The sequence below is a fragment of the Opisthorchis viverrini genome (genome assembly GCF_000715545.1).
Source record: "Opisthorchis viverrini unplaced genomic scaffold opera_v5_98, whole genome shotgun sequence".
In the NCBI taxonomy this organism is placed as follows: domain Eukaryota; kingdom Metazoa; phylum Platyhelminthes; class Trematoda; order Opisthorchiida; family Opisthorchiidae; genus Opisthorchis; species Opisthorchis viverrini.
In genome coordinates this window covers 1,378,049-1,390,942 of record NW_008751755.1, presented here as the reverse complement: position 1 = coordinate 1,390,942, position 12,894 = coordinate 1,378,049, and the positions used below count along the sequence as shown (strand labels likewise).

At 46.4% G+C, this 12,894-nt stretch overlaps 2 protein-coding genes across 2 annotated transcripts in view; one reads left to right on the top strand and one right to left on the bottom strand.

Annotated features, from left to right (window-relative positions):
• Positions 1-1,858, bottom strand: part of T265_05331 (hypothetical protein) — a gene marked incomplete at both ends in the record, with an annotated part of 8,909 nt that extends 7,051 nt beyond the window's left edge. Inside the window, 4 exons of the mRNA XM_009170314.1 lie at positions 51-183; positions 816-1,074; positions 1,244-1,584; positions 1,619-1,858. Of these exons, the coding sequence (XP_009168578.1) occupies positions 51-183; positions 816-1,074; positions 1,244-1,584; positions 1,619-1,858 (973 nt within the window). The remainder of the gene's footprint in view (positions 1-50; positions 184-815; positions 1,075-1,243; positions 1,585-1,618) is intronic.
• T265_05328 (hypothetical protein) overlaps positions 1-12,894 on the top strand; it is a gene marked incomplete at both ends in the record, with an annotated part of 95,938 nt that overhangs the window by 20,667 nt on the left and 62,377 nt on the right. The window contains 4 exons of the mRNA XM_009170311.1: positions 7,259-7,408; positions 9,339-9,398; positions 10,550-10,815; positions 12,101-12,289. Of these exons, the coding sequence (XP_009168575.1) occupies positions 7,259-7,408; positions 9,339-9,398; positions 10,550-10,815; positions 12,101-12,289 (665 nt within the window). The remainder of the gene's footprint in view (positions 1-7,258; positions 7,409-9,338; positions 9,399-10,549; positions 10,816-12,100; positions 12,290-12,894) is intronic.

Genomic DNA, 12,894 nt, shown 5'->3' with positions numbered 1-12,894 from the left:
ATGTGAAGGAGAAAGAAGGGAGGCGTCAGCAGTAGCCTGTTTTCGCTTACCCGCCCTGCTGTATGAAGCAAGTAAGGCGACCCGGCTGATGGCACCACGTGACGGCCGATGTGGCATGAGAATATTGTTAGTTGTGTAGGTCATGGTTGTACGAGGGCTGGGATACTGCCAGGGCGCCCACACCTAGACAGGAGGACGATTAGGGTCCTCAACCAAAGCCCTTGGCTCAAAAGCCTAAGCGCAAAGCAGCGGTGTTTGGCGGGAAATGCAAATGCACAACCATTTCTACGGAACAAGTCGCCACATGATCCAACCCCCAACCTGGAGGGCCAGGAGACTGTGTTCGTCAGACCTCTGACCATTAACCAACCTGGTATGAGAGACTCTGTGAGTGTCGCGGGACACTCTCCAGTATAGCTCAATGGATCGCTGCGGTGCGCACACACGGTCACACCACGGTAAGGTCCAGTCTCTTCGTGACGGTTGTTCGAAAACATAAGAACAACTGTCCAGCGTTGACACGATTTTGATACATACGTGCCATGCTACCACGAGGCTGAAAGACTGCAGGTGGTGCTTGCGGGATCGAGCCGTGCACTTGCCAGTCAATAGCTTTGTGTCTTAACTACTAAGTTATCTTGAACTGTTCCGAAAACATGCTTTTTGGTCGAATGACAGGATTATCTGTGAGTCAGTATTCTTCTAACCAGCCAGACAGTAAAGATGGAAGACCTAGGTGGCAACTGGTACAGTTCGTACAAAACAAACACCTAGACAAATTAGCTGCCAAGTGGTTAAAGCGCGAGTTTACTGACCGGAAGATCCGTGCTTAGTACCCACCCTCTGCCTCTCGACTTACCCTGTCTAGGCTTGGGCAACCTGGCAGTATCCCAGCCCTCGTGCTTCCTTCCGGTAGCATAGCACCGGAAGGGTGCTATAGCTGAACGATTTGCTCCCATGTTTGTCGATGTGTCACTGGTTTCCAGTTCTGTAGGGAAGCTCACTTCATTTCTAAAAGCTGTATTTGGGTCCAGCGCACCAAGAGAGTGGAGTGGGAATTTTGATGTTTTTCGGCTGTTTAGGAGTTTGTTGAGCGATACACCCTGGTTTCGATTTTACCGACAATCTCTGTCAACTAATTCTCTTCGTCAAACAAGATACCTCCCTCTTAATGTTGCTCTTAGTGTATGTCCACCTGCGTTGGCGAGACCTCGCCTTTGTCAGGTGGTACGTTGTAACTTACCGGTTCGATTCATAGCTGTTTATGTTATCCATGTGTGTTTGTGTGTGGACATCTGTCTTGTTCGCTCTTTGTTGATTCAAACAGCGTGGGCTCATTTGGTCCGGAAGTTTGAATCTTTGTGCATACGGACGATCCCGGACACAGACCATTCCTCGTGTGTTTTGATATGTAGTGACCTGGTTCATGTTTAGCCTGTCATCGTGGTCATTCATGCAAGGAAGGTAGACCATGATAGCCTCTCCTGAATCGTGTAAAATCTGCCTTTTTACACAACCATTTTCCTCACTTTCGACGCCCACAGCGAGTAGTGAAAATATCAGAACAGAGTCCTTTTCACAGAGCTGAATCACGTGGTTAGAGCGCGAATCTACTGACCGGATGGTCCGTGATTCGAACCCGACCTCTGACTCTCGACTTCTCCTGTCTAGACTTGGGCAACCTGGCAGTATCCCATCCCTCGTGCTTCCTTTGGATGGCATGGCAGCTAGGCCTCGCAAAGGTGCTGTAGCTGAACGGTTCTTTTCGCAGAACAGCTGCTGTCGTTATCATCATTGAGATCAACGTGTGCGTGTAACGCCGGCGTCTCACTCTATTGAAATCTGCGTAAGCTGGCATGGATACGGTCGTGCTAGCTCACTGTAAGGCGAACGAATTTCTAAATCGAAATTTTCGATTCCATTGCCTGATAGCAGTCTCACGAGGTCCAACCGAAAATAGGATTCCGTTTCTTCAAGTCTGCAAGACAAGCGATTGTGCTCATCCACCCTCCGTGTATTGATCAACTTGGGGCATTACCGGAGTGTTGTGGTCACATAGCGTGATGGGTTACGGAGCCACAGACCGCGATGAAGTTCACCATCTGGCACCGTTCTGTCCGAGTCTACCTTGCACTCACTCTGATTTTCATTGGAGAGCAAGCTTTCTTTATGGGAGTCGAATTCACATCCGATGTTGCCTTTTATAGCAACATTCGTGAACACTGCTCACCTCGAGCAATGTTCACCTACATTTTCATGAGTGAGCGTAGCAAACGTATTCGGCCACAGTATATATATATTGATATCAAAATAATAACATAATATAGTAAAATCGTTTGAACTCGCTGGAATAGATTCTGTGGATTTAATGGGGATGGTTCTGGATGCGTGGAGGTGGCGAACCTATCTGATGTTATTGAATTTCTCTGTCTCACATGGACAACTAACATTGTTAATCTTTTGTCAGTTTCTAGTTCTGCATAAGAGTCATGATTTGTCCAATACTGAGAACGCCTAACAAAGACGAAACCACGCTGTGATTCCTTTGGCTTTCTAGCACGGGTTGACTCAGGTGCTAGTTCCTGAGCTGGCTGGTTTTCCTCTGACCCAGTGGTTCTCAAACTTTTCGGTTCATCGACCCCAGCTGCATGACACCGTTGTTCTGTGATTTTATGTACTTGCTTGGACCGGAAACCCGGAGTCGTCACTCTGAAGCGAGACGATTCTCACGCCTAGTAAATAAGGTGCAATTTTGTGAGTTCTCTTCGAGGGGTATCCTTCTTCAGGAACAGCCGGAAACCTCTTTCTCAGCACTTCACTGCAAGCTTATACGGCGGTTGGTGGCTGGACAAATCAGAAAATGTGTAAGATTTTGATTGTGGAAGTGCAGATCCTGATGCATACCGACTACTCTAGAAACCCCATCTGCTGAATACGATATTGCAAACAGGGTGAGCATAGTTTGGACCCATTATCTCGTGTCCGAGCTTCGGTCACGGTAACGCGCGGGTGCGTTGTTCGGTCATGGCGTCACTAGACTCTCTAAATTCGACTTCAGTGTTCTCGATTTCGTGTGATATGACATTATGCCCTGCATACGCCGCTTCAATTTTCGGCGTAGTGAACAACCCATTCTGTTTATCTCAGACGCATAGCACACCTTTTCTTCATAAATATCGATACGAGTCTGATACAGAGTGATCGCACACCGTTGTCACTGTGACTGACATTCCGTCCATCAGTAGATGCGTACCAATGCATCGGCCACTACAGAAACAGTGAGTCAAGGTGAGGGGGGACGCTTTGAGCCATTCTCCTGTCCCCCCTTGAGCTTGTTGCTGACACAATCGTTTCCAGGTTACTGGCTTGTTTACTAATCCCATTAAATTACGGATGGACGCAGGAAGACATGTGGTGTCCGTAGGCATCATTCCTAGCTACAGATCACAGCTTGATTCTCTCCGAGGCCTTGTTCTGTTCGATCGATTAGTCCAGTTGCACTAGAACAAAGTGAATTGGACACGAACTACCCAGTGTGTTGGAGCATTTGGAATAAGAATCGATCTAACCCCCGTTTCCTGGTCCAGCTGACCACGGTTATCTTTGTGTACTTTTCCATCTTCTCTATAAATATGAAGGCGTTAGTTTCGTTTTCTTGCAGTTTATCTCTCTGCACACTTGCAAGTTGCTGTCTCCCCACTTTTCCAAATGGTGGAGTAATCCTTTCACCCATTTATACCCAAAGAGCGTCACCAGGGTGGTTGTTTTTTTTTTCAAAGTGATGGGAAGCAAACTATGTCGACTAACTTTCACACTGACCGTTATTCCCGATTACCGATTTCCAAGTAGAACCAAACCCAGTTTCATGAGAACTTGACGAGATTATAATTGATAACCCTATCTGCCTTCGCCCTGATGGGTTGTTTACGGACTGTTTTGCTGTTTATCTGAGATCCAAAGTTTGTTTGTTTGTTTGGTTTTCCGTTTGTTTACTTCGCACACAAACACCCCATTTTGCGGCCATGATTTTCCGTAACAAACAAAAAAGCGGACGGCTCAGAAATCAACCATCGTCCCGTGGGAAACGGTCTTGTGGGGGAAGATTTAACATCACTGAAAGGATGTGATCGTCTGCTGTTGGCGTGAGTTCACGTCTGTTCTTATCACTGGTGATGTGCGTGGTGAAGACATTACCTGTTGCTGACTTTATACATTAGGACGCTGTAACACAGTACTTCGATTCTTCATATCATTCCTCACACCACCATACATTGCGTAATTGCGTTTGCGTGAACCAATATTCACGGTGCTTTAGATTTCTTTCGACCATTTTTCTTACCCTGCAAGTGAAGTTTCAACAGTGACTAACGGGACAAAAGTAGCTCGGGATAGTCGCTGTGCAGCTCGCAACAAACGTCAGCGCGGTGTGATTGATAAGAACGAATAGTTTACAGTCAAGGGAATGTGTCTAACCGTCACCGTGGTGTGACTGTTTGCGCACCTCAGCGATCCATTGAGCTATGCTGGAGAGTGTCCCGCGACACTCACAGAGTCTCTCACACCAGGTTGGTCAATGGTTAGAGGTCTGACGAACACAGTCTCCTGGCCCTCCAGGTTGGGGGTTGGAACATGTGGCGACCTGTTCCGTAAAAAACGATGGTGCATTTACATTTCCCGCCAAACACCGCTGCCTTGCGCTTAGGCTTTTGAGCCAAAGGCTTTGGTTGAGGACCCTAATCGTCCTCCTGTCTAGGTGTGGGCGCCCTGTGAATATCTCAGCCCTCATACAACCATGTACGGGAGTGAAGCATCGGTGTTGAACACCGACGTCATTCTGTCGACGATGATGATGTGTCTAACCTGGAGAACGTATTCGCCAGTCTTGAATTCTACACTGCCACAAACTTCTGTGCCTTGAGAGTTAGTAAGGGCCTGATTCGTGATGCTCTAAGTCTTTCATCCCAAACATTTGGCCATCAGTACAACGGGCAGACCATTGGATAGGCAATTTTCTAGGAGGAGTGGTTCAGGCGCAACACCCTTCCGGTGCCTAGCTGCCATGCCCACGGAAGGAGGCACGAGGGCAGGGATACTGCTAGGTTGCCCAAGCCTAGACAGGAACAGTCGGGATGCTGAGATTGGGTTCGAGTCACGGACCTCCTAGTCCGTAAGCTGGCGCCTTAACCACTGAGCTATCTTGAGCTCAGGAGTCAGTAGCTGCTGTTGTCAGACCCAGAATATGCGTTATCCCCCCCTCAATATGGTTTACCCCCCCCCCCCGCCCCAAACGTCAAAACTCTGCGCGCTAGCATTCCATAAAAAACTGAACATGTTAAACCCATCCTATTACCCCGTTATTTGGGAAAATCGAAAGGAGACATTTTAGGGGCAACTGTGTTCACAAAGCATGAAAATATTGATGTCAGTCTGTTACGGTTTCAACTATTGTCTTACCAGCCTTTCCACCCCAAATACATGCGCTTATATCCATTGAAGTCAGAGCATCAGTCACACTGTTGGCACAAACCCCTTAATAATCGGTTTCGATTGGATTTTCTTTTGAATGTTCACCTGCTCCATCACTTAAGCTTTCTGGACGCACCAAGCTTCTCGTTCCCCGCGGAGGCCCTTCTTCATCCGAATCTGACAGTTCGTCGAGTAGTATTGTACCCTCGACCATAAGGAATACATGTTGGTTGCATAATACCGACTCTTCCGAGTTAAACACTATCAGTGTGCTAACGCGTCCAGTTTCCTCTCCAAGGTGCACTTGTGCCTTTGTCTCTCCGCAGAAGATAGTCTATTCTGTTTTTCTTGTTGTGGGTAATTAATTCGCAGTTTGACCGCGCTTTGTAGAAAATTCGGTTCGTAGATACGAGTCGGTTTTGTACCCTACAACTTATTGTACACAAACATCTGTTACACAAGTGAGCTGTGTTCAGAATACAGCTTTTACTTCCATTGAGGAATTTCCTATTGGGATGGAATGGGGAGGGTGATCTCGGACGTGACAGTCTCATCTTCTTCACCGTTCGCCCTTAAGACCGTCCTCTTTGTTGTGTACTTCCTGACGTGTTTGTGAGATTCTCACTGCCATGTTTATATTAACAAACACACATCTGGAATGCCTCCTTGTCGACACGGACCTAGGATGGTGTTATGAGTAGTACCTCCACTGTCACCGTGTTTTTCGTTACCTGGTCACACTTATATTGTCTCCTGGTAGAGTTGGGGGGAAACCCACTCACCGTGTTCTAGTTTCGTTCGGTTTACCCTTTGAGTCGTGCCTATTGAGTCGGATAAACACAGAGGGAACGTACGCTGCCTGACTTGATGACATCAACTTAGCAGCCATTTAACAACCCGTTGTTTTACCGTGTGTTATCACTACTGGTTTTATTCTACGGATCTTTATATCCCCTACGAGGTTGGACATTCTTCCACTCACCTCGTGAGTTTGCTTGCCCAAGTTTCACCCACTCAGTTTATGTTCATTCGCTCTTGCTTCCCTCATGGCGCAAAGATTGCACATCCGATTCCCTAGGTAGACTTATTTTATTGATTGAGGGAGTTGAAAGAACCTCTTTATCGCAATCAGACGTCAAGCCACTGTACGTATGATCCTGTCATCCAGCTCCCCACTTTCATCTAGCCTACCCGACAATCTTGTCCTTGATTTCTGAAGTAAAGTACTTCTTTCTAGTGCCTACACACACCTGTTGCTACTTCTGTTATTCGCCATGTTTACTTCACGATACGTGTCTCCCATTGGGCTTCCGTTTTGGCACGATCTACTTTCGCTCATTCACATTCAATCCATCCCTCTGAATGATAAAGCATTCTCTTGAGAAACTCCGACATTAGTAATTTTTTCATTACCTCCCCATCTGTGTATTCTCCCGGTGCGCGCATCCTTTATTTTGTGTACCGCAAGGCATCAAAGCGTTTCTACCGTGCCCCTCTGACCCTTATTTCCACGGTGTCCTGTAACCTCATGGTCTTATCCTGTACGATTCCACGTTATGCGGGACCCCCTGGTAACCTCTTGAAATCACTTGGATGTTACGGTTTCATTTGTTTGCATGCCGTTTGATCTTCATAGATTTCTTGGTGGAATACCGATTATTTCCCCCCATACAGTCGTGACAAATACCTCGTTTGCTTGTTTCAACTAACCCTCCCTCAATTGATCGTCTTGTCCGCCGACATTTCCCTCATTGCTCCATTTTTTCTGCCCATCTGTTCTACATACCTACAGAAAATATCCTCAGAATTGCCAATGTCAGTGTGCAAGATTTGGGTGTGTATCAATGCGTCGCGAAACGTGCGTCGACCAAGCGACTAGGGGATGAATGGGCATCCGCTTCTGCAGTACTGGCTCTAGCTTCTGACAAGATCATCAAGACACGTGAGCTTTTTCTTTCCCCGTTTCGTTGCTATTTGATTTCTCGGCTATCCATAGTCGGTCGGTCACCTGTTGTCTAGTCTAGAAGGATGCGGCTGCCAACCGTCCCGATTCGATGGATAAACACTATCCTATATGAACAGCGCACGATTGGTTCCGCACAACATCACATTGTGCAACGGGAAGGCAGTAGTAGCCTGACACTTTCCACTCAACCGGTTAAGGTCATTGCTTTACCATTTTGTTTAAACCAGACACCTTGTATGCATAAGGTCATGTGTGACTATGGTAAATGTCAATCGTTTTTGCGATTTCTCTCAACACCTGTTCGTTGCGCTTCTTTGGATTAGGTTTCTGTCCACTATGGCAACACTATGCAACACGACCGCATAACACAATAGTCAACTCTAATCGGAGTCGTTGGTGCCGTTTTTTAACATTGTTTGCTATCACAACTGGTTGGTTGATCGACAATTCGACTGTACATCGTGTTCAATGCCGGTATATTGTTTTTTCTCTTGGATACGAGAGACTGACACCCGGAACATTGACAAACGGTCGGATCACTGTACGACTACGCATAGTTGGCATACCACAAACGGCTTGTACGGAGCTGCGTGCAAGCAACCGGTGCAGCTGATGTGGAGCTGATGGAATAAAATCAATGGAAAAACAGGCAGAGAAGGGCTAAACACCAAAATGGACGTGGAAATAGTTCCATACTCAATGCACGTGGTTCCTGTGTTCTTACCTTATCAAACTCCGGTTCGCTCGAACGCAGGACTAAGCCGCGCGGTTGGTAGTTTAGTCCCAGATGCATGAAACTCGACCATCTTGAATTTCCTCGTTCTTGGTTGGGCCTCTGTGTAGCCCACTTCAATTATAAAAATCGCCTTTGATTGGTCCGTTCTATCAGCTCCTATCTATGGTGACAAATGCAGCTATTTTCAAGCGATTCCGGATAGTCAGTTCTCTGTCCAATGTGTATTTGTCATTGTGGAAACGTCCCTTACCGAACTTTTCATCCATAGTCATTCTCCTCATTGGATAAACAGCAATAAGTTTAACTAGGGAAATTCGTCCTCGAATGGGCGACAAAATGCTCACATTCACATCTCATGTAATGGCGGAACAAAAGAACATATTAGTCAGAACGCTCAAGGGATAGTCAGTTCTGCTCAACGAACAATCATTTGGCAATGCTGGTTGGGTTTTCACTCTGTACACGTTACATCTTACACGGCTCAGTAAACAAACGGTGAATTAAATTTGGATCTCTTCACACACCCATTCATGCTGAACCACCAAAAGTCCACGTTCTACCTTAAGGTCACCACTCTATGATCGTACTTTTCTGTCGTTCGGTACTACTGTTTTCTTCAGTCTCATAGCCGTTGCACACCTTTCAAAGCAGCATTACTTTTTGACAAAAAACGTTGTTTCCGTATGCTTGCCCTGACCAGCGTGCTCGTCCTGGCCATCTAAGCTTGCTATATTTTCTACCCACTCCAGCAGTGTGGCGTTCCAATTCAGTTAGCTCGTTATATTCATATTTAACTATTCTAGAAGATTCACCTAGGCTAGTAGCAGTGCCCACCATATGAGTCCTGGAATCGGACAAGTTTGTACCACTATCCATCTATTGGGAGAGTTTAAAACAGTTCAATCAATAGTGTTTCTACCTCTGTACGGATTGTGGTCCTATTTCACTGAGGGCCAGTACACGTTTGTGTATAGTTTACATGTCAATCTCCGAGAGTGTTACCCAGATGCCAGTTGCAGATTTGCACAAATGGACCGAACCACCCGGTCTGTCGGGTAGCACCACCCACCAGTGTTCATCAAGTGGTTTTCATTGAATGGGCTTATTTTCCCCGTATATTTGTGTTCTTCCCACTTATCGGCCTTTTTTTCTTTTTCTATCTATTTTCAGCCGGAGACCTTGCTGTCTACACACCACAACGTCCGGTTGTTCCTCTCGAGTCTACTACTGGTGAGATTTTGTCCGGACTGTCCCATCTCTTCGAACTGGGTGTTGCATGGTTTTTTTTGTTTCGTCACTCTCTTAGTGGTTGTTTACCAGATTGTAGGGCTTGATATAATTGGACATCTCCACACCAACATCGTGATTATTCCAATGACGCTTTTCTGCGAACAAGCGCTGCAGTCTTTCGCCAAACAGCTGATGCTCATTCAAACGAGAGTCATTAACCTTCGCATCAACAATGTGGTAGTGACATCGGGACACATTCCCTACATATGGCTCATCGTGTGTACCAGTAAAGCCTGAGGAAGAGCGTCAGTCTGAAGGTTTCATACCTCTAGCTGGTGGATTTTGTTCATAACACTCGAATGTGTTGCTTTGTCTGTCCTGTCTCCAGGACCCAGTCAATCATTCTCCCCAAACCTTTTTTCCGCAACTGTGTACAGCTGTGCCAAAACAGCTGTGTGGTCACGTGAGTTCATCTGCACAGCTGTCGCATTCGTTTTGTTTCGCGCTTCTTCCTTACGAGCGGTGGAATTCGAACGTGTTCAGCAACTCGCCTCCTCACTCGTTCACACGCCAGCTGGTATAGTATCCGTCCCTAATTGAATGTGACGTTGTCCTCACAATATCGATACCGCCTTCATCGGGCGACACATGGTTCTGTCCGTCGGCTTTCCACCTGTGGCATGATGGAACAATCGGTTCCTTCACTAGACACAATATGGGAGCTTCCACTGGTCTCATTAAATTTCACTAGAATCCTTTTGGTGCAGCAGAAACCGGAGAGAAACAATGATTCTTATCCTAAAAGATAAACACAACACGTTCAGTCAGTTTTGCAATGATGGTTTGTTTGACTGCCCGGATTGCACACTTGACCAATCGACCCACTGCCGCATGTGTTATCCCGCCACATGTGTACACATGCACACTCTTGTCTACCGTAGCGCTTCTTGTACTGGCGACGAAAAATTTGTGACCAGTACCAAGGTGCAACTTGATTACTCCAACTGGCCAGAGTCGTCTTGTTAAGTCCAACATCTGGATTGTTTATCCTAGTTCTGATTGACTGCATCCTTCTAAAAGTGATCGCGCTCGTTTCAACACATCATTGGGTTTTTTTCGTCTACCATCTATCTTTTAATTATTCCGTTCAGAGGTCACCACGAGCGAACTGACACCGCAAGCCCAAGCTTTGTACGACAACTTGGCTGTGTATCTTGTATGGCAGCCACTGGGGCCAGAAGTTTCAGGGATGGAACAGTCGAAATCGGTCGAATATCGCTTGGAGTATTCCGTCCAGGTGAACCCTGTAGAAGAGCGACAAAACGGTCCCAATTCAACGGAGACACCGGCTGCATTGGTTGGTCTGATTGGACACGAAGCAGTCCGATGGAGTGAACCTTCCTCCCTGAAACAACAGGTAAGCATCGTTTGTTCTGGTTTTTCGTCTACAAGAGTGTGCACCAGTCTTCCAACTTCCCCAGATTGGCTCGCCACTAAACCTTCTCGTCTCTTTGCCAGGTGAAAGCGAGGTCTAGGTTCACAATCGCATCTTTGCCTACTACTGGACTCCTAATTCACGCTAGTTTCAGGTTCTATCACGCTAACATCCCACTCGGTCGCCAGCCTGCTGCTCTCGGATTAATTGTTCAACTAATCCGAGCCATCGGCTTCTCCTGTTCAGTATTGAGTCTGCTCGTTATTTTTTGGATCTCATTATTCCCAATGTGGTGTAGAACGTACCTGTAAGTGACAGGCTGTTTCTAGAGCCAGCTTTCCTGAACAGACATTCAATGCTCTCCCAAACTACTGTCCTCAAGATGAAACATCAGAATGGCTTCTGCCATCAACGCACCACTGGTTGGATGGATACCGCCATCTTGTTCTGTCTCTCTGGCTGACTCAATCGATTGCCCAGCTCTCGTGTTAGCATCGATTCAACTGCACGTGATCTGAGGACAAATGTCGACAAATAGGATGAGTCAAGTGAACAATATTGGATACCCCTGGAGCCTCCATTATTTTACCTTTTGTTAAACTAGAATTTATCGCCCCCTCCAACCAAACGGTAGCAACTTCAACCTTTTGGCTACTATATCAGATAGTCTGGTTCATATGTTTACGTAAATTCGCGTACTTCGAAAGCACACTGGAAAGGGTGTTAAAGGCATCTACATACAGTAGGTGAGGGAAGCTTGGATTTTTCAGGCGAATTCTCCTCGCCGCGTAAGTTTGAAGAGCCAAATTGTCGGCTAGTCATTTTGACGAAATACACTCGTTTGCACACCGATTCGGTTTTGACGAAAGACCTACCTGAAACCCAGTTGAATCTCTATTTTGTGATGTTCTCAAGCAACCGCATATGCTGCACCAGGCCGCCGCAGGTTTCTGCTGGTACGGCATTCGAGATATCGCGATACACTGCGTAGACGTGATGCACTACTCATTAGATTACTGAAAACTCCTCGACAGCCCACGACCGGTTTCGCCCTTCTTGCGGCTCAGCAGGTAGGTGCAGTCCCCGAGTTTCCGGATTAGCTACAAGAAGAACGAAACCGTTCGTGAGCTGTCGACGAGTTTTCAGCATTACAGCTAGTAATTTTGTTTTATATTTCTTGGGACGCGAGTGATTTGGCCGACGCTTATGATGCTTTCTAAAAGCTCCCTTTATAAATCCCATTTATCTCCTCTCGATCCAAACCTAGACGTCAGTAACGTACGCCTATGTCACTGAAAGCATTGTGAAGCCATCTAAGCGCTACCGATTCCGTGTCATTGCGGTCGATCCATCCACCGGAGTGAGTTTGGTCCCTCCGTCTGATTGGTCCAACACAGTCAGCATGGAGCACATCAGTCCCGTAGACCCGCCTCAAATCAAGGTTGTTCGACCGATGGTAAGTGTGACTGCCCGAGGTTTTTCTCAAGCCAAATCAAGCGTGTTCTCTCTCTTCTCCGTGATCGTTTCCCACAAACTGTTTTTGGAGCGTGAACAGGACTCGCCTTTTTGGACTTCTCATAAAAACAAAGGGGTTACCATGGTGATGTTCCCGTTGTGGGAGAGCGACAACATTGTTGGGAAGAATACTTTTAGTTGGCGCTGGTAATTTTTCTCATTATATAAAGTGCTCTTCTGGACGGGTGCAATTTAGGGTGTACGATTATGGTCACTTTGCTGCTCTATTTGAACAATATCATCTGGCTGCATCTGTACGGTACCAGACAACCCGAGCAGTTGAATTTCAACTTTTTTCAACATGCCACTTGCCATATGCTGACAAGGTTTAATTTGGTCAATTGTTCCTTCACATCCACGTTCCTTAATTCGCGGTTGTAGAGTTGGACAGCTGTAACAGACTTCCCATCCAACAACAACCCTGTTATTCTATTTTCTTGACTGTTCCATATTTGATGATGAAATCCCAGCTTTAGGCTGTAAGTAACTTTCCCAGCATCGTTTGGCTTTTGAATAACAACCGAATGATTTTCGGAAACCAGCATG